The sequence below is a fragment of the Salvelinus alpinus genome, chromosome 32, assembly GCF_045679555.1.
Source record: "Salvelinus alpinus chromosome 32, SLU_Salpinus.1, whole genome shotgun sequence".
In the NCBI taxonomy this organism is placed as follows: domain Eukaryota; kingdom Metazoa; phylum Chordata; class Actinopteri; order Salmoniformes; family Salmonidae; genus Salvelinus; species Salvelinus alpinus.
Window position 1 is genome coordinate 3,425,053 of NC_092117.1, and position 21,807 is coordinate 3,446,859.

Consider the following 21,807-nt stretch of genomic DNA (forward strand, 5'->3'; position numbering starts at 1 on the left):
CCATGACAGAGGACGTGGAATCAGAGAGAGAGAGAGAGAGACTAGATTCCACTATAGACATACTGGGTTGAGTTTGAGGGTTACTTGTTTCATTTTTTAATACATCATGTGAAAAAGAATAGATGATAGGATATTATACTCTAAACAAACATGTTAAAGGGATTGATATGAAAGCATAAACAGTGTTGAATTAATTCAAGAAGAGATAATGTTAATTGTAGGTTATGCACATGATTATCAGTTGAAATGGAGCAGATGGGAAACTAAGTAAAAATTGACATGATTTGGGAACACCTCTCAGAACCTGGGGCCGAAAGGGGAAGACTGGGTGGAAGCATGAGGAAGCTTTTTAGGGCTTTTATTTTTGTGGAGTCCAGCAGAAAAGTATCCTGGAGGCATAGAGTCAGGTAAAGAGAGAGTGGGAATTGTCATGGTCTCAGATTTCAGTTTGCATGAATATATTTATGCATAACACATAACATTGTCAATGCTGTTATGTTTTGTCTGTTGTTTTCCAAGTCTTATGTTTAGGAAAACAGAAGGAGAGGGGTTCGCCAGCTTCAGCTGGAATGTCAGTTTGTTGTGTGATGAGTGATGGAAGTAAGAGGATGTATGGTGCAATCATAGAACAGAGGCCATAAGTCTCTAAGTATGAATGCCTCACAGAAAGAAGGCAGAAACCTGAACCAGGACGAGAGGTTCCGCATCTGATGATCCAAGGGGACCAGAAGGACCTCTTACAGTGATACCAGGAGATCTAGTCTACGTTCGAGTGTTCCGGAGGAAGTGGGATCAACCGAGGAGAGAAGGACCCTATGAGGTGGGCAAAGCAACAAGAACGGCCGTCCAAGTGAAAGGAAGCTAGAGGTGGTACCATCTGAACCACTGCACCTGAGTCCCAACAGAAAGAAGGATACAACCACATAGAGATGAGGACACAGAGGATGCTGATTCACCAGGAGGGAGCCAGGGAGGAGCCAAGAAAACAGCAAATCACGTGAAAGCCAAAATACGACAAGTGCACCGACTAATGCACCCAGAAGAGGAGGAGAGGCCTCACAAGGCACAGAATGAGAACATCTTTTGCCCTAAAAATTGAAACCTTCCAGATGGAAGTTAAGTCCGGCCTGAGGAGGGAGCCTCAGGTGAAGAAAGAGGAGGAAAAGTCCCGCAAGCTGAAGAAAATGGGGATTTCCCCACAATTGACTTTTAAACTCTTGAATGGTCTTCTTTACAGACAATTGATGTTAGAACCACAAAAGAATAATGACATTGACATAACAGAAGTAACAGTGAATGCTAGTATAGAAACAACAGACTAATGCACAATCAAGATATATGGTGGAAGCAGGAAGAGAAGAAAGGAATCAGCCGAACAATCCCAAAAAAAAAAAAAAAGACTGACAAGGTTAGAATCTCTGTTCCACCTCAACTTATAACAGAAGCTGGAGAACTGAAGTCTATCTCAATCATAAGGATCAAACCCTTACCGGAGATGGCACTCTGTGGATGGACACATCACCAAACAAAGGGACAAGTCGTTTGGGATCCGAAAGGATGTGACCTGACATTAATTAAAGAAAAAGATGAGAGGGTGCTCATCATGAATCAGATTGAACCAGTTGAAGGTGAAGAATTAATAGTTGAAATAACAAGAACAACAGTGACCGAAGGGAGTAGCACCATGGTCATTAAGATTGATCCTACCCCTGCACCTGAACAGGAAGAACCTGTGACAACAACAAGGGTGGCGGCTGCTGTGATGACCACAGTAGCTACCACTAAGATGACATCGACCTCCCTTACCAAGCAGACCACCGTATCCACAAAGCAACCTGAGACATCAGAGTCAGGAGAGTTTTTTACTGACATTTGGAACTTTCTGATAAACTCTAATGATCTACCTCAAGATAAGAACATTGAAAAAGCGACAGAATTAGATATATTAGAACCACTCAAGGACAGCACACGAGAAGAAGTAGTGAAGAACGAGTGGTACAAATGGGTTAAGTCTATGGCAAACAAACACAGAATGGACAATTGTATTTTGTGTAGAAAATCACCTTTGTCTGATCTTTTAATAGTCTCTGAACCAGCATCATTTAAAAACTGTGTAAGTTGGAAAAATGACCATTGTACCAATAGAAAGTATTCTATTTCCTTGTGTGACATTGAATGTAGGATTGCTCAAGGGAGCACTAGAGGCAGAGCCATGTTAAACGAGACTAAGTTGGGAGACAATGATTGTGCTGCCTATGAAATTAGAACTGAATTAAATGGACCCCAGTTAGACAGAAGTACTGTGGTTAAAGGAAAATATGAATGTTTTTACAGACACCACACTGAAGGAATTGATGTAGGAAACACCACTGTAGAATGTGATACTATTTGGGTGCTAGAGAATGCGGGAGTTCGTAAAAGTAATGATAAAGGATTGATTATGAATAGAAAAGGGTTGTGTAGTTACATAACTCAGGTTGCGCCATCTCTTACTATGTTGAAAAATCAAGACAGAGGTATTGCTGATAGTTTCTGGATGTGTGGAAAAAAAACTAACTGTTGAATGTATTGCCTGATGGATGGATTGGTCCTTGTGCCTTAGTTAGAGCAATTAAATAGGTTACTATTATTGAATCACTCCATGATGACTATGTTAAACCTAGAGTTAAAATGGCTTATGATAAGGATCCTGAGGTATACCTTAATGCAATTGGACTGCTTAGAGGTCTACCTAGGGATTTCAAGGCCAGAGATGAGGTTAAATCAGGATTTGAATCTATATTTTTGTGGATAACACCAAATATGAACTTAGAATGGATTAATTATATATGCTATAATCAACAGGGATTCATTAACTATACTTAATTGGCTCTTAGTGGAGAAGGGTGGAGTTTGTGTCATGTTTGGGGATGACTGTTGCACCTTTATTCACAATATTGCTATGGCCAAACTCAAAGGATTACGAGCAGAAGTAAAGGCTAATGCTGATGTAAATGTAATGAAAATGTTTAGACTCTCATGTATGAGTTTGGTTGGATCTAGCGTTAAGAAAGTGGGGAGCCATGTTTGCTAGGATGACCATCATGTTGGGAGGAGGGTTGTTGGCTTTGGGTATTGCATTTTGTTGTGTTATACCCCTGGTAAAGTCAATTGTGGTTCAGACAACAGTTAAATAGATGTCTGTAAGGAGAGATGACCCTCCTGTGGTGATTGATCCTGTACCGGGTAGCCCAGGCAAGTATACTAATAAGTATGGAAAGCCTTGTAATGCGGTCGGTGGACCTTTGGACTGCCCCTTTGGGAATCCAAACTGTCTATATAGAGTAGTTCCTGGAGGTGGTTATGCTTGTCATGATTTTCGTAAGGATGGTCTACCTGTATATGCTGTATTCCCAAATTCATGTCTGCAAGGAGGATCATGTTGAAATGCTTAAATTTAGAATGATGTTGTGTCAATTTTCTTTTGTAACTGCATGTAGGTCTTTGATTTTCTCATATTCAATTTCTTATTATATTCATTGTATTATTTTTATTTTTTATAATGTTTCTGATTGGATCTTTTACTCCTATTTCACATTGGAGATGTTTGGTACAAGTGTTTTGTAAGCTTTATTTTAATAATGTTTTAGTCAATTGTTGGTATTGATATCTACTCTCTATATGTCATTTTAGTATAGTTTTTGAGGTTAATTACCCTCAAGAGGAGGGATTATGTAGGAGTAAGTGACATATGTAGGTAGATATCACACTATTAAACAATAGACAGGAGTATACTAGAAAATAGTATAAGAAGGCAGATGTGAGTGCATTTGCCATTCTGGTAAATACAGGAAACCAAAGATTAGCAGATGGTGTAGTAATGTAGTAGTAACGAACCACATGTTAACATAGATCATGAGACCGTGGTAATGGAAATCTACTAAGGGACGTTCTGACCCTCTGACCCTTGTAGATTCTCCATTGTGCTGACAGATTGACCAGACATGTCGGCGCCTGGGTGCTTTGACACACTAGATTTATAGTCTACCCATTCCACTAGAAAAGCATACATACCAGAGAAATATGCCTGGGGTGGCTGGACACTAATGAACAAGAAACACATAGTCTGCTGATTCCATTTAAGTGAAACTGACCAGACACATAGACCAGATACATAGATAGGATAGGGGGGCACAAAGAGTGCATTGATTTAGTGGTGAAGGGAGGGGACACAGAGTATGTTGACACACTAAGATGGAGGGTCTGACCACTATTATAATTTAACTGAAAGCAGATGATGGGCGTTAGTATGTGTGAACAAGCAGGAAGCCTGAACTAAAAAGAGAATGAGGTTGAAGAATTAGGGGAAGTATGTTTATTTGCATATGGGGTGGACTCATATGCTATTTGGGTATAAAGAGCGAACCAGTGCTCTGGGTGTGGGTTCCGCGGGGTGTGTTCCGCGGGGACATGCCAGTGGGCTGTACAGTTGTAATAAAGAGCATGTTTGAATTTACAAGTTCTGATAAGCGTTGTATTTGAAATGATTTTCCACGACATCACCCACGAAGCATCGTTACCCATCGCTCCACAAAAGCCGCGGCCCTTGCAGAGCAAGGGGCAACACTACTAATAGGTTTCAGTGCAAGTGACGTAACTGATTGAAACGCTACTAGCGCGTACCCGCTAACTAGCTAGCCATTTCACATCCGTTACACATACACATGTAAATGTTTTTAGATATCAATGACCATCAAGCTATTAAGTAATAAAAATGTGTCTGTCATCATACAGATTGGGGTGGATAAAGGGGTGATCAAGCAGCGCTCCACCTCCTCCATTCTTTGTCCCGTCTCCCCGACACTGCCAGCTTTCCCCTGGTACAACCTCCATAGGTACATCGCCAACAGCCAATCGGAGCCTGACCAGCATGCTGCCGGCACCCAGAAGGACCCATCTAAGAAACACTCAATCTTTCCCCCTCTGAACACACAGAGCTGCACCTCCCCTGATAAATGGCCTCATTCTCAGTCCAAGAAGTCACACCCACACGCTTCACACCGATTTGCTGTCCCATCCCACCTCCTGGCTTCCGGCCCTCCTGCCCGGATGAGACAGACCCATCCGCATGTCCACCCCAGATCCTCATTGACTGGCCAGGCAAAGGTCAAGGAAGAGGTCTATAGGCCAGAAATTACATCGTCTGAGGAAATGTCTGAGGAAGTTCAACGGAGAGGCGCAGAAATTGCGAATATGTATAAAGCACAGCTGAAAGAGAGAATGGCCCAAAAGAGAAAGGAAGAGATTCTGAAGAAAAGGGCAAACAACGATGACAAGAACGATGACACTGAGGCCTCCTGCTCCTCTGCAGTAAAACAATCCAATACCCCTGCCACAGCCCCCGAGCGCCCGGCCAGCCCAGACGCCACGCCAGTGGCCGCCCGAGAGGACACTCAGGGGGACACCCAGCAGGACCTGGCAGAGGTTGTGAATGTGCTCAAGAGGCAATCATCTGATCTATACCTGCCTGACGACGTTTGTGAGGAGTCACTCACATGGAAGTCCATTTACGAGGAGCTGTGCCCGCTCGCTCACAGGGTGAACACAGAAGCTGACTACATCAAGGCGCTCCGCGTCATCACTGAGAAGGCTGTGACTCCCTCGTGCTCGTCTGAGGATGATGTGTCTCAGAGTGTGAGTGAGGTCACAAGTCAGGAGGGGAGTAGTGAAAGTGAGGAGAGCATGAGTGGACAACAGCAGAGATGTCTACACAGGGAACCTTATGGTGAGAGGGACAGGAAGGAGATTGATAGTGGTAAAATGGAAGGGAGATATGCAACCGCCAATGCATTGTCTATGATGGCAAGCCGAGGGAAAGAAGAACTTAATGCCATGACCTACGCAGACAGGATCAAATATTTCAAGGACGAGGCTAAGAGAAATGAAGAGATGATGAAGATTGAAAGGAGGAAGGAAAAAGCCAGGGACGAAGAGCTCAAAAAGTGGGAAAAGAGACAGAAGAAATTGAAGAAATTGAATGAGGAGGAAAGGAAAAGGACAGAAAATATGGAAAAAAACAAGTTAGAGGAGCAGAGGAAAAGGGAGAAGGCAGACATGAAACTAAAGATCGAACATGAGAAAAAGAGACAAGAGGAAGAGAAAAAAAGAGAGAAAAAAGAAAGAAAGAGGCAGGAGATGCAACAGAAGGCCCGTGCAAAAGAAGAGAAAAAGAGGGCAGAGGAAGAGAAAAAGATGGAGAAAAAGAGGGCAGAGATGTTGAAAAAGATTGAGAAACAGAGGATGGAGGAGGAGAGGAACAGGGAAAAGGAGAGAATGAAGGTGTTGGAGATGCAGCAAAAGGCACGAGAGAAAGAAGAGAAGAGGAGGAAAGAGGAACAGAAAAGGAGATTGAAGATACAGCAGGAACAAGAGAAGGAGGAACAGAAAAGGCAGACAAGGATACGGAACGAGGATATGAAGAGAGCAGAGCTTCAAAGAATAAAAGATCACGAGGCCAGGTTCAAGATGGAGATGGAGAAACTGTATGAGAGAGAAGAGAGGAATGCACAGATTGAAAGAGAAAAGAGGCGTGCGCTGTGTCAGAAAAAAGGGCAGACACAGAGAGCAAAACAGGTGGTGGCATACGAGGTCACAGCGTTTACATCTGACGCCTCTGTGCGGAGGGAAGAGAGGGAGCAGCGTCCAGAGACCGCTCACGCACAGTCTGCGAAGAGGAGAACAAGGAAGAAGCAGAAGAAAGCGGCGGACGAGGGATTGACAACTTTTGAGTAGATGACAAAAGAAAATACTAACAAAAAAAATGAGAAAATAAGCAAAAGGAGGAAAATATTATAAGGAAGCCAGGCATGAGGGTGAAGAGGAGGAAACATGAGAGAGGAGGAAGGGAGACCAGAGTGGTTTATCAGGAGGTCAGTAGAAGATACAGAATTCAAGTTCTGATGGACAGAATCAGGAAGGACCATTGGATAAAAGGTAAATGAGATTAGCAGTAAAGAGCTGAGTGGATCAAAAGAAAGTAATGGAAAACACACGGGGGGAGGCAAGATAAACAGAGACCCAGAAAAAAGAGGTGAAAACATTTTATAAGAGTAAAAGAGAGGAGATTGAACTAGAATTCCGATGGACATATGGCCAAAATAACTATCTAAATAACTAAGGATAAGCAGAAAAGGAGAAGACCAAGAGCACAGGAAAAAGAGCCAACAGACATGTCAAAAAGAACTGAAGTCTGCCTCTTCTACTTCTCTTTTAAAGTTGCTTTGGTTTCCTTTTGTCCTCTTTCCAAGCCTGTTCAAGTCTGAGATAGATGAAAAGAGCAGCCAAAGAAACAGATCTGTTGAAGCATCAATAGGAAAGGATGTAAGGGAGGGAGGCAGCAAGAGGAAAACACAGAAGAGCAGATGAGGTAAGTGCTTGGGCTTGTGATGAGAGGATAGGGGCTCCAGAACTGGGGTTCATGATTGAAAATTCTCAGACAAATGTATTACTGTGAATCCCATTCGTTCAATGACTGTTTGATTCATTCCTGATGGGATAATTGTTTTACAGGAGCACTCTATGTTCTGCTTCCATGTGGATTGACAGCATTGCTTTCATGAGCTCCTGGAGGACACCATGGAGGAAGAGGGAGAGGGTCTATGATAGGCAGTTTGCCATGGCCCTAAATGGGCTTTTGGATGTTAATTCTTCCTGCTTTATATCATGCAACTTTACAATAAAAATGAATTGCAAGCATCAGCCTTTTCTGTTTGATTGTGATCAGTGCAGTAGTAGTAAGATTGGTGTAAACCCAATGAATATTCTGACCTAGGCAGAGTTCCTCTGTCCAGTGTCAGTGTTCTTTTGCCAAGTGTCTGTGTTCTTTTGCCCATCTTAATCTTTTTATTGGCCATTCAGATATGGCTTTTTTTTTGCAACTCTGCCTAGAATGCCAGCATCCCGGAGTCACCTCTTCACTGTTGACGTCGAGACTGGTGTTTTGCGGGTACTATTTAATGAAGCTGCCAGTTGAGGCATCTATTTCTAAAACTAGACACTCTAATGTACTCTTGCTCAGTTGTGCACCGGGGCCTCCCACTCTTTCTATTCTGGTTATTGCCAGTTTGCACTGTTCTGTGGAGTAGTACACAGCGTTGTACGAGATCTTCAGTTTCTTAGCAATTTCTCGCACGGAATAGCCTTAATTTCTCATAACAAGAGTAGGCTGACGAGTTTCTGAATAAAGTTCTTTGTTTCTGGCCATTTTGAGCCTGTAATCGAACCCACAAATGCTGATGCTCCAGATACCCAACTAGTCTAAAGGCCAGTTTTATTGCTTCTTTAATCAGAACAGTTTTCAGCTGTGCTAACGTAATTGCAAAAGGGTTTTCTAATGATCAATTTGCCTTTTAAAATGATACATTTGGATTAGCTAACAACGTGCCATTGGAAAGCAGGAGTTATGGTTGCTGATAATGGGCCTCTGTACAACTATGTACAGTTGAAGTCGGAAGTTTATATACACTTAGGTTGGAGTCAATTAAACTTGTTTTTCAACCACTCCACAAATCTCTTGTTAACAAACTATAGTTTTGGCAAGTCGGTTAGGACATCTACTGTGTGCATGACACAAGTAATTTTTCCAACAATTGTTTACAGATAATTTCACTTATAATTCACTGTATCACAATTCCAGTGGTTCAGAAGTTTACATACACTAAGTTGACTGTGCCTTTAAACAGCTTGTAAAATTCCAGAAAATAAGTCAATTGGAGGTGTACCTGTGGATATATTTCAAGGCCTACCTTCAAACTCAGTGCTTCTTGGCTTGACATCATGGGAAAATCAAAATAAATCAGCCAAGACCTCAGAAAAGAAATTGTAGGCCTCCACAAGTCTGGTTCATCCTTGGGAGCAATTTCCAAATGCCTGAAGGTACCACGTTCATCTGTACAAGCAATAGTATGCAAGTACAAACACCATGGGACCACACAGCCTTCATACCAAGGCCTACTTACAGCCAGCAGCATACCACCCTGCATACCACTGCTGGCTTGCTTCTGAAGCTCAGCAGGGTTGGTCCTGGTCAGTCCCTGGATGGGAGACCAGATGCTGCTGGAAGTGGTGTTGGAGGGCCAGTAGGAGGCACTCCTTCCTCTGGTACTCCTTCCTCGGATAAACATAAAATACTGCTCAGGAAGGAGAAGTGTTCTGTCTCCTAGAGATAAGTGTACTTTGGTGTGCAAATCAATCACAGAACAGCAGCAAAGGACCATGTGAAAATGCTGGAGGAAACATTTACAAAGTATCTATATCCAAGGTAAAACGAGTCCTATATCAACATAACCTGAAAGGCCGCTCAGCAAGGAAGAAGCCACTGCTCCAAAACCGCCATAAAAAAGCCAGACTACGGTTTGCAATTGCACATGGGGACAAAGACTGTACTTTTTAAAGAATTGTCTTCTGCGCTGATGAAATAAAAATGAAACTGTTTGGAGGAAAAAGGGGGAGGCTTGCAAGCCAAAGAACACCATCCCAACCGTGCAGCACGGGGGTTGCAGCATCATGTTGTGGGGGTGCTTTGCTGCAGGAGAGATTGGTGAACTTCACAAATTAGATGGCTGCATGAGTAAGGAAAAGTATGTGGATATATTGAAGAAACATCAAGACATCAGTCAGGATGTTAAAACTTGGTCGCAAATGGACAATGACCCCAAGCATACTTCCAAAGTTGTGGCAAAATGGCTTAATGACAAAGTCAAGGTATTGGACTGGCCATCACAAAGCCCTGACTTCAATCCTATAGAAAATTTGTGGGCAGAACTGAGAAAGCATGTGCGAGCAAGTAGGCCTACAAACCTGACTCAGATACAACAGTTCTGTCAGGAGGAATGGGCCAAAATTCACCCAACTTATTGTGGGAAACTTCTGACCCACTGGGAACGTGAAAGAAATATAACTGAAATAAATCTTGATTATTCTGACAGTTCACATTCTTCAACTATAGTGGTGATCCTAACCAACCTAAGACAAGGAATTTTTTACTAGGATTAAATGTCAGGAATTGTTTAAAACAGAGTTTAAATGTATTTGGCTAAGGCGTATGTAAACTTCCGACTTCAACTGTAGATATTCCACTAAAAACCTGCCCTTTCCAACTACAATAGTTATTTACAACATTGTCTACACTATTTCTGATCACTTAATTTTAATGGACAAAAAAGGCTGTCAAAAACAAGGATATTTCTAAGTGACCGCAAACTTTTGAACGGTAGTGTGTGTATACATCTTTATGTATATTTGTTAAGTATTCCATGCTAAAAGGTGAGCCACGTTCATGGTACCGGTTATCCTGAATTGAGCTCAAGAGTTTACCAAAGTTCTCATCAACTCAAACCTGTTTCGTAGTACACCCTTCCAGAGGGCGACATTCTGATTTTGGTGAGTCTATGATCCCTGCTGTCTAAGTCCTGTGTTACAGCGTCATCGTTTAAAAAAAATTTGTTGCCTAGCTAGTCAGCCAAGTTTTATACCTTAATCACCATTAATTTAAGTCATCTCTCCTGCTATGCTAGATCTACTTCATCTCTGATCCCACCTTGGGATGTATGATGAGCATAGCTGAGAAGGTCCATTATAGAATGAAATAGAACACTGCAAGAAACATCACACTGACTGGATTCTTTTCAGTCTAGGTCATTTTATTTATTTCCAAGACAAGTGCAGTGGAATAGGCCTAATTCAAGACAGCAAGAGCACACAGGACAAATTAAACTACTGCCTGCTGCTGAACACACGTATCATACATCAGAAAGCTTTAAGGGACTAGTTCAACTTATTCATTGTTGAGAAGTTAAAATGTCAGTGCCATTTGTGTTGGAATCTTCAGTCGACAGCAGCGGTGTTGAAATCTTCGATGGTGTAATAAATGCTAAACTGTGTATTGTTATTCTGTGAAAGACAGGACATGAACATGGTTAGAATACAGCACGAGAATGACTGCATTTAAAAAGGCAGCCCAACTCTGATATTTTTCCTGTCTCTGTGTGTGCATGTCTTTACCACATTGATAGAGTTTGTTAAGGCGTGTTATGTCCAGGGGGCTCAGGTGATTTCTCAGTCCAATCTGGACTCCACTCTTCTTGGAGCCAATAGTAGGGTTCCGGTTTGATGAGAAGTAGTATCTGCCAGGAGAAACCCAACAATGGGGGATTAGAGGACTTGCTACTTTAACACAAGGACTGCGTCACAATGCCACCCTATTCCCAATATAGTGCACATAGTTTGACCAGAGCCCATGTAAAAAAGTGACCTAAATAGGGAACCATTTGGTACGCACCGGGAAACTGTACACAGGCCCAGTAAAACTAATATTTACTTATTGCCAGCAGTTTAAAAACAAGGTGAGTAAAATTAGGACTTTAGTGGGAATAAGGAGGAGAGGAGTGTGACTGACGTTCCGTAGTGCATTATGGAGTCGTAGTCATAGGGCAGGTCCTGAGTGTCTCCTTTCTTCACCTTAAAGTTATCTTCTTTTCCTGGAAGTTAAAAGAGTTACAAGAGGCAGATGTGACTGGTGGACACTGCTGGGTGTGAATGTGATACAAGGGAATGAAAATGGAAATGTAGACAAGTTGAGATGGAAACCATTAAGTTGAACCTCTAGCAGGAGGAAACTCTACAGGATTCAAGGCATGAATATTTAATCTTACCTAATGAAACCCATTGCGGGTGGTAATGTAACAAAACTGCCCTCAAAACGAGCTTACATGTTATCCCAGGATACCCATTACGGGTGGCAACTGTAAAAGGTATATTTTACACCAGGATACCCATTACAGGTGGTAACTGTAGATGACAATGTAGAGTTATTCGCGTCAGGTAAATTTAGTGAACAAGGTTGCTGCAGTCACGCCAGGGGAAATTCGCAGGAGTTAACAAATTCAGTTAAATTCTACATAATTGGAAATGAGTCTATAAAATACATAGTATTGGTCTCAAACTGAAGAACACTGATGGTTACTGGTGTAAGATTCTCTCTGGTGTTTACAGAACTGGTGCTGTGAGATTAGGATATCAGGATTCAAGGCTGCTATGATATTAGGCTATCAGGACCTGCTTAGACAAAGCAATTTCAACAGTAGAGAAAAGGGTTGCAATGGATGGGGAAATGAATGGCTGCAGTATTTCCGTTTTAATAAGTACATGATAAATGGAACGTTAAGGCATAAATGTATGAAAGACTATACTTATTTTAAACTAATGTTGTTCTGTCCTTGTGCTGTACTGTCTATTAAATGTTATATAGCGTTTCATGTTGTGTGGACCCCAGGAAGAGTAGCTGCTGCTTAGGCAGTACCTAATAAAATACTAAATGTCAATAGTTATTCTATACGGTCTTCACTCCAGACCACAAAAAGCTGAATCTGGTATGTTAGTGTTGGGCTGGTACAAAAGCCTGCACACTGCAGCTCTTCCATGGGACAAATTGACCAGCCCTGCCCCTGATCCACATGCAATGCCCGTGAGGTGGTTTAGTATGTTGTGAGTTACCTGGGACCACATTGTCCCACTGTATGGTGACGTATTGGTCACGGTCTGGCCGTGTGTGCTCGTGGTGCAGGCCCAGTGCATGCATCAGCTCATGACACAGGTTCCCCACGTTACAGGCTCTACCGAAGTACAGAGACTGGGCCCCGCCCTGAAAACCTACATACGACGCACAGCTAGAGTTAAGTGAAGAAAGATAAAGGTGAGAGAAGCGGGAGGAGAGAAATGGAGGAGAAAGAGGGGATATGACAGGAAGAGAGAAAAATAAAGGATTGAACACAGGAAAAGGAAGGAGAGGTTGTGAGTTAACTGCTGGGAAGGAGAGAATGTGTTAATGTGCACACTTTGGACTCACCCTGTCCCAGAGATGAACTCGATGTAGTTAATCTCATTGGTGTATTCGTGGAAGAGGATACACGTCTGGCCTGAAATCATCTTGAACGCTGCTAGTATAGTTTCCTTTCTGTCCACTGTGTGGATCAGAGACAATCTACCATTAGACGGTGCATATCATTCTCACTATATTAGAAAACATCTAGTGTTACAGTGTTCATCTCTCCTACTGTATTCCACACTCACCCAGATAATCGTTGATCTTGTAGGGGATAGAAGTGACGCCTTCATTCTCAGGCCAAAGTGACTTCACAGCTAATCGGTCTTCCTGTAGGACAAAACACCTAGTCTTAAATCCAGCTGTCGCTAGAGAGTATAGGCCTCAGATTAATTAAATTGTTATTTCTGCATTTCCCCTATGAATGTTTTTCAATTCTAAAATGGTAAAACTATTTCAGTATTAACTTAAATGACTAAAACCAGACTAAGTATGTAGAAGAAAAAAAAAGATTGGAGCAATATACAGTGTACTTTCCATGACAGACTGACCAGGTGAATGCTATGATCCTCATTGAGGTCACCTGTTCATTACATTTACATTTACATTTCAGTCATTTAGCAGACGCTCTTATCCAGAGCGACTTACAGTCAGTACATTCATCTTCAGATAGCTAGGTGGGACAACCACATATCACAGTCATAGTCAGTACATTCATCTACAGATAGCTAGGTGGGACAACCACATATCACAGTCATAGTCAGTACATTCATCTACAGATATCTAGGTGGGACAACCACATATCACAGTCATAGTCAGTACATTCATCTTCAGATAGCTAGGTGGGACAACCACATATCACAGTCATAGTCAGTACATTCATCTTCAGATAGCTAGGTGGGACAACCACATATCACAGTCATAGTCAGTACATTCATCTACAGATAGCTAGGTGGGACAACCACATATCACAGTCACAGTCAGTACATTCATCTTCAGATAGCTAGGTGGGACAACCACATATCACAGTCATAGTCAGTACATTCATCTACAGATATCTAGGTGGGACAACCACATATCACAGTCATAGTCAGTACATTCATCTTCAGATAGCTAGGTGGGACAACCACATATCACAGTCATAGTCAGTACATTCATCTACAGATAGCTAGGTGGGACAACCACATATCACAGTCATAGTCAGTACATTCATCTACAGATAGCTAGGTGGGACAACCACATATCACAGTCACAGTCAGTACATTCATCTTCAGATAGCTAGGTGGGACAACCACATATCACAGTCATAGTCAGTACATTCATCTTCAGATAGCTAGGTGGGACAACCACATATCACAGTCATAGTCAGTACATTCATCTACAGATATCTAGGTGGGACAACCACATATCACAGTCATAGTCAGTACATTCATCTTCAGATAGCTAGGTGGGACAACCACATATCACAGTCATAGTCGGTACATTCATCTACAGATATCTAGGTGGGACAACCACATATCACAGTCATAGTCAGTACATTCATCTTCAGATAGCTAGGTGGGACAACCACATATCACAGTCATAGTCAGTACATTCATCTTGAGATAGCTAGGTGGGACAACCACATATCACAGTCATAGTCAGTACATTCATCTTGAGATAGCTAGGTGGGACAACCACATATCACAGTCAGTACATTCATCTTCAGATAGCTAGGTGGGACAACCACATCACAGTCAGTACATTCATCTTCAGATAGCTAGGTGGGACAACCACATATCACAGTCATAGTCAGTACATTCATCTACAGATAGCTCGGTGGGACAACCACATATCACAGTCATAGTCAGTACATTCATCTCCAGATAGCTCGGTGGGACAACCACCGTATATGGTTGAATCATCAGCATACACGGACACACATGCTTTGTTTAATGCCAGGTCATTGGTAAAAATAGAAAAGAGGGCCAAGAGAGCTGCCCTGCGGTACACCACACTTTACATGTTTGACAGAGAAGCTTCCATTAAAGAAAACCCTCTGAGTTCTATTAGATAGATAGTTCTGAATCCACAATATGGCAGAGGTTGAAAAGCCATAACACATAGGTGTTTTCAACAACAGGTTCTGGTCAATAATATCAAAGGCTGCACTGAAATCTAACAGTACAGCCCCTACAATCTTCATATTTTCAATTTCTTTCAACCAATCAGTCATTTGTGTCAGTGCAGTACATGTTGAGTGCCCTTCTCTATAAGCATGCTGAAAGTCTTGTTAGTTTGTTTACAAAAAATAGCATTATATTTGGTCAATTTTTTTTTCAAAGTTTGCTAAGAGCTGGCAGCAAGCTGATAGGTCTGCTGTTAGAACCAGTTAAGGCTGCTTTAACACTTGGGTAGTGGAATTACTTTGGCTTCCCTCCAGGCCTGAGGACACAGACTTTCCTCTAGGCTCAGATGAAAGATATGACAGATAGGAGTGGCTATAGAGTCAGCTACCATCCTCAGTAGCTTTCCATCTAAGTTGTCAATGCCAGGAGGTTTGTCATTATTGATCGATAACAATTATTTTCCCACCTCGACCAGACTAACTTTACAAAATTCAAACTTGCACTGCTTTTCTTTCATTATAAGTTTTCTTTTGCATGAATTGTTCACTGTTTGTCGAGGGGCATTTCCTGCCTACGTTTCCCCACGTCGCCAATGAAATAATCATTAAAATAATTGGCAACATCAAATAATAATTTAAATAATTAAGCCATCTGATTAGATGAAAGATGGGGTAAGCCATCTGATTGGCTGAAAGATGGAGTTGAATTTGGTCATTCTGCTCATCATTTCATTTAAAGTAGTTCTAAGTGTTTTCCCATCATTCTTTATGTCATTGATCTTGGCTTCATAATACAGTTTCTTCTTCTTTGTGTTGAGTTTAGTCACATCATTTCTCAATTTGCAGTAAGTCAGATGTGTAGCCAGACTTATTAGCCACTTCCTTTTGCCCCGTCTCTTTCAACCATACAGTTTTTCAATTCCTCATCAATCCATGTAGACTTAAGTTCTAACAGTCATTTTCTGATTTATATTTGCTTCATGGGACACCCCTCAGGTGGGTGACAGATAATGTTACGCTTGAGTGGACAAGTGACTGACTGCATGGAATTTAAATGAGATGGACAGGTGAGAGAGAGCGAAGAGAAAATCTCCACTTCGGAGAAAGGAGTAGTCCACCACCGCGACATCCAGACGCTCTCAGACTACGAGAGGAAACGTAGATGACGAAACAGCAGCTGGGAGGTGCAGTGTTCTCTGGGTAATCCATGTCTCCCATCAGGGCAGTATAGGCTGATATGACGGCAGATGTTGTCCCATTGCTAGGGCCCTTAATGACCTCTAGCCCGGTTGATCCCCGGTATGGGTGCGTGTAAGCAACGTGAACAACACGTTGACATGAGGAAACCGCTGTGGCGTTTCGTGGCGTTACGTTCTTAGGTGTCAGATGATTCCCTGGAAAAGCATTCCACTATATAGCCTGCTAACTGTTTTCAGAAGCAAAGCTGACTAACCAGTCACTGACTGCACTAAACATACTGTATCCTACTGCTGTCTCCGTCAATACTAAAAACATACTGTTTCCTACTTCTGTCTCAGTCAATACTAAACATACTGTATCCTACTGCTGTCTCCGTCAACACTAAACATACTGTATCCTACTGCTGTCTCCGTCAACACTAAACATACTGTATCCTACTGCTGTCTCAGTCAATACTAAAAACATACTGTTTCCTACTTCTGTCTCAGTCAATACTAAACATACTGTATCCTACTGCTGTCTCCGTCAACACTAAACATACTGTATCCTACTGCTGTCTCCGTCAACACTAAACATACTGTATCCTACTGCTGTCTCCGTCAATACTAAACATACTGTATCCTACTGCTGTCTCCGTCAATACTAAACATACTGTATCCTACTGCCGTCTCCGTCAATACTAAACATACTGTATCCTACTGCCGTCTCCGTCAATACTAAACATACTGTATCCTACTGCTGTCTCAGTCAACACTAAACCTACTGTATCCTACTGCTGTCTCAGTCAATACTAAACCTACTGTATCCTACTGCTGTCTCAGTCAATACTAAACATACTGCTGTCTCAGTCAATACTAAACATACTGTATCCTCCTGCTGTCTCCGTCAATACTAAACATACTGTATCCTCCTGCTGTCTCCGTCAATACTAAACATACTGTATCCTACTGCTGGCGCTGTCTGTCAACACTAAACATACTGTATCCTACTGCTGTCTCCGTCAATACTAAACATACTGTATCCTACTGCCGTCTCCGTCAATACTAAACATACTGTATCCTACTGCCGTCTCCGTCAATACTAAACATACTGTATCCTACTGCCGTCTCCGTCAATACTAAACATACTGTATCCTACTGCTGTCTGTCAATACTAAACCTACTGTATCCTACTGCTGTCTCAGTCAATACTTAACCTACTGTATCCTACTGCTGTCTCCGTCAATACTAAACATACTGTATCCTACTGCTGTCTCAGTCAATACTAAACATACTGCTGTCTCCGTCAATACTAAAAACATACTGTATCCTACTGCTGTCTCAGTCAATACTAAACATACTGCAACCTACTGCTGGTGCTGTCTCAGTCAATACTAAACATACTGTATCCTACAGCTTTTTCTCCGTCAACACTAAACATACTGTATCCTACTGCTGTCTCAGTCAACACTAAACATACTGTTGTCTCAGTCAATACTAAACATACTGTATCCTACAGCTTTTTCTCCGTCAACACTAAACATACTGTATCCTACTGCTGTCTCCGTCAATACTAAAAACATACTGTTTCCTACTTCTGTCTCAGTCAATACTAAACATACTGTATCCTACTGCTGTCTCCGTCAACACTAAACATACTGTATCCTACTGCTGTCTCCGTCAACACTAAACATACTGTATCCTACTGCTGTCTCAGTCAATACTAAAAACATACTGTTTCCTACTTCTGTCTCAGTCAATACTAAACATACTGTATCCTACTGCTGTCTCCGTCAACACTAAACATACTGTATCCTACTGCTGTCTCCGTCAACACTAAACATACTGTATCCTACTGCTGTCTCCGTCAATACTAAACATACTGTATCCTACTGCTGTCTCCGTCAATACTAAACATACTGTATCCTACTGCCGTTGTCGTGGAAAATCATTTTCAAATACAACGCTTACCAGAACTTTTAAAATCAAACATGCTCTTTATTACAACTGTACAGCCCACTGGCATGTCCCCGCGGAACACACCCCGCGGAACACACTCTTTCTCAGAACTCCAGCTACTCTATTTATACACACAGTATTGTCCGTCCCCTATGAAGTCATTCACCACCATCTGCTTTCAATTTGTTTATAATAGTGGCTGGACCCTCTATCCCAGCGTGTCCAATTACCTCTAGGCGTCACTCTGTCTGACATGTATGTTTGTAATAGAATTGTCAGACCATATGTCTAGTGTCCAATTGCTTTTAGGCGCCACTCTGTCTGACATGTATGTCAGCACAATGGAGAATCTACAAGGGTCAGAATGTCCCTTAGTAGACCTCCATCACCACGGTCCCATGACCCATGTTAACATGTGGTTCGTTACTTTAATGTTCAGCTATCTTTTATATTTATATTTTATCCATGTATCTTATGTTACCACTACACTACTACACCATCTGCTAATCTTTGGTTTCCTGTATTTACCAGAATGGCAAATGCACTCACATCTGCTCTCTTATACTACCTTCCAGTATACTCCTGTCTAATGTCCAACAGTGTGATATCTACCCACATATGTCACCTACTCCTACATAATCCCTCCTCTTGAGGGTATTAACCTCAAAAACCATACTAAAAATGACATATAGAGAGTAGATATCAATACCAACAATTGACTAAAACATTATCAAAATAAAGCTTACAAATCACTTGTACCAAACATCTCAAATGTGAAATAGGAGTAAAAGATCCAATCAGAAACAGTATAAAAAATAAAAATAATACAATGAAAATAATAAGAAATTGAATATGAGAAAATCAAAGACCTACATGCAGTTACAAAAGAAAATTGACACAACATCATTCTAAATTTAAGCATTTCAACATGATCCTCCTTGCAGACATGAATTTGGAAATACAGCATATACAGGTAGACCATCCTTACAAAAATCATGGCAAGCATAACCACCTCCAGGAACTACTCTATATAGACAGTTTGGATTCCCAAAGGGGCAGTCCAAAGGTCCACCGACCGCATTACAAGGCTTTCCATACTTATTAGTATACTTGCCTGGGCTACTCGGTACAGGATCAATCACCACAGGAGGGTCATCTCTCCTTACAGACATCTAGTTAACTGCTGTCTGAACCACAATTGACTTTACCAGGGTATAACACAACAAAATGCAATACCCAAAGCCAACAACCCTCCTCCCAACATGATGGTCATCCTAGCAAACATGACACAAACTCCACCCTTCTCCACTAAGAGCCAATTAAGTATAGTTAATGAATCCCTGTTGATTATATCATATATAATTAATCCATTCTAAGTTCATATTTGGTGTTATCCACAGAAATATAGATTCAAATCCTGATTTAACCTCCTCTCTGGCCTTGAAATCCCTAAGTAGACCTCTAAGCAGTCCAATTGCATTAAGGTATACCTCAGGATCCTTATCATAAACCCTTTTAACTCTAGGTTTTAACATAGTCATCATGGAGTGATTCAATAATAGTAACCTATTTAATTGCTCTAACTAAGGCACAAAGACCAATCCATCCATCAGGCAATACATTCAACAGTTAGTTTTTTCCACACATCCAGAAACTATCAGCAATACCTCTGTCTTGATTTTTCAACATATTAAGAGATGGCGCAACCTGAGTTATGTGACCACACAACCCTTTATCATTATTTTTACGAACTCCCACATTCTCTTAACACCCCAATAGTATCACATTCTACAGTGGTGTTTCCTACATCAATTCCTTCGGTGTCATGGCTGTAAAAACATTCATATTTTCCTTTAACCACGGTACCTCTGTCTAATTGAGGTACATTTAATTCAGTTCTAATATTATAGGCAACACAATCATTGTCTCCCAACATGGTCTCATTCAACATAGTTTTACCCCTAGTACTTACCCAGAACAATCCTACATTTTATGTCACACAAGGGAATAGAATACTTTCTATTGGTACAATAGTCATTTTTACAACTTACACAGTTTTTACATGATGCTGGTTCAGAGACTATTAAAAGATCAGACAAAGGTGATTTTCTTCACAAAATACAATTGTCCATTCTGTGTCTGTTTGCCATATACTTAGCCCATTCGTATCACTCCTTCTTCACTACTTCTTCTCATGTAGTGTCCCTGAGTGGTTCTGATTCTGATATATCTAATTCTGTTGCTTTTTCAATGTTCTTATCTTGAGGTAGATCATTAGAGTTTATCAGAAAGTTTCAAATATCAGTAAAAACTCTCCTGACTGATGTCTCAGGTTGCTTTGTTGGCACGGTGGTCTGCTTGGTAAGGGCAGTCGATGTCATCTAGTGGTAGCTACTGTGGTCGTCACAGCAGCCGCCACCCTTGTTGTTGTCACAGGTTCTTCCTGTTCAGGTGCAGGGGTAGGTCTTCACCTTCCACTGGTTCAATCTTGTTCATGATGAGCACCTACTCGTCTTTTTCTTTGATTCATGTCAGGTCACATCCTTTCGGGTCCCAAACGACTTCTCCCTTTGTTTGGTGATGTGTCCATCCACAGAGTGCAATCTCCGATAAGGGTTTGATCCTTATGATTGAGATAGACTTCAGTTCTCCTGCTTCTGTTATACATTGAGGTGGAACATAGATTCTAACCTTGTCAGTCTTTTTGGATTGTTCGGCTGATTCCATTCTTCTCTTCCTGCTCCCACCATACATCTTGATTGTGCATTAGTCTGTTGTTTCTATACTAGCATTCACTGTTGCTTCTAGTATGTCAATGTCATTATTCTTTTGTTGTTCTAACATCAATTGTCTGTAAAGGAGGCCATTCAAAAGTTTAAAAGTCAATTGTGGGGTAATCCCCATTTTCTTCAGCTTGCGGGACTTTTCCTCCTCTTTCTTCACCTGAAGCTCCCTCCTCAGGCCGGACTTAGCTTCCATCTGGTAGGGTTTCAATTTTAGGAAAGAAACGTTCTTATTCTGTTCCTTGTGAGGCCTCACCTCCTCTTCTGGGTGCATTAGTCGGTGCACGTGTCATATTTTGGCTTTCACTTGATTTACTGTTTTCTTGGCTCCTCCCTGGCATCTCAATCGTTTCCGCTGCTCCTGCTCCCTCCAGGCTCCCTCCTGGTGAATCAGCATCCTCAGTGTCCTCATCTCTATGTGGTTGTATCCTTCTCTCTGTTGGGACTCAGCTGCAGTGGGTCAGATGGTACCACGTCTGGCTTCTTTTTCACTTGGACGGCCGTTCTTGTTGCTTTGGCCACCTCATAGGGTCCATCTCTCCTCGGTTGATCCCACTTCCTCCGGATCCCTCCAACGTGGACTAGATCTCCTGGTACCACTGAGAGAGGTCCTTCTGGTCCCCTTGGATCATCAGACGCAGAACCTCTCATCCTGGTTCAGGTTTCTGCCTACTTTCTGTGAAGCATTCATACTTAGAGACTTATGGCCTCTGTTCTAAGATTGCACCATACATCCTCTTACTTCCATCACTCATCACACAACAAACAGACATTCCAGCTGAAGCTGGCGAACCCCTCTCCTTCTGGTTTCCTAAACATAAGACTTGGAAAACAACAGACAAAACATAACAGCATTGACAATGTTATGTGTTATGCATAAATATATTCATGCAAACTGAAATCTGAGACCATGACAATTCC

The 21,807-nt window shown here is 41.7% G+C and overlaps 1 protein-coding gene across 3 annotated transcripts in view; it reads right to left on the bottom strand.

The window, feature by feature from the left end:
* Positions 1–10,661: 10,661 nt before the first annotated feature.
* Positions 10,662–21,807, bottom strand: part of LOC139562583 (high choriolytic enzyme 1-like) — a 45,739-nt gene continuing 34,593 nt past the window's right edge. For 2 of the 3 annotated variants that reach the window (XM_071380375.1, XM_071380374.1), the window contains 7 exons: positions 13,108–13,189; positions 12,884–12,998; positions 12,532–12,704; positions 11,691–11,780; positions 11,435–11,516; positions 11,041–11,162; positions 10,662–10,929 (listed from right to left, as the gene is read on the bottom strand). In XM_071380375.1, coding sequence (XP_071236476.1) covers positions 10,925–10,929; positions 11,041–11,162; positions 11,435–11,516; positions 11,691–11,780; positions 12,532–12,704; positions 12,884–12,998; positions 13,108–13,189 — 669 coding nt within the window. In that variant the 3' untranslated portion in view covers positions 10,662–10,924. The remainder of the gene's footprint in view (positions 10,930–11,040; positions 11,163–11,434; positions 11,517–11,690; positions 11,781–12,531; positions 12,705–12,883; positions 12,999–13,107; positions 13,190–21,807) is intronic. The other variant, XM_071380376.1, reaches the window with a different exon arrangement.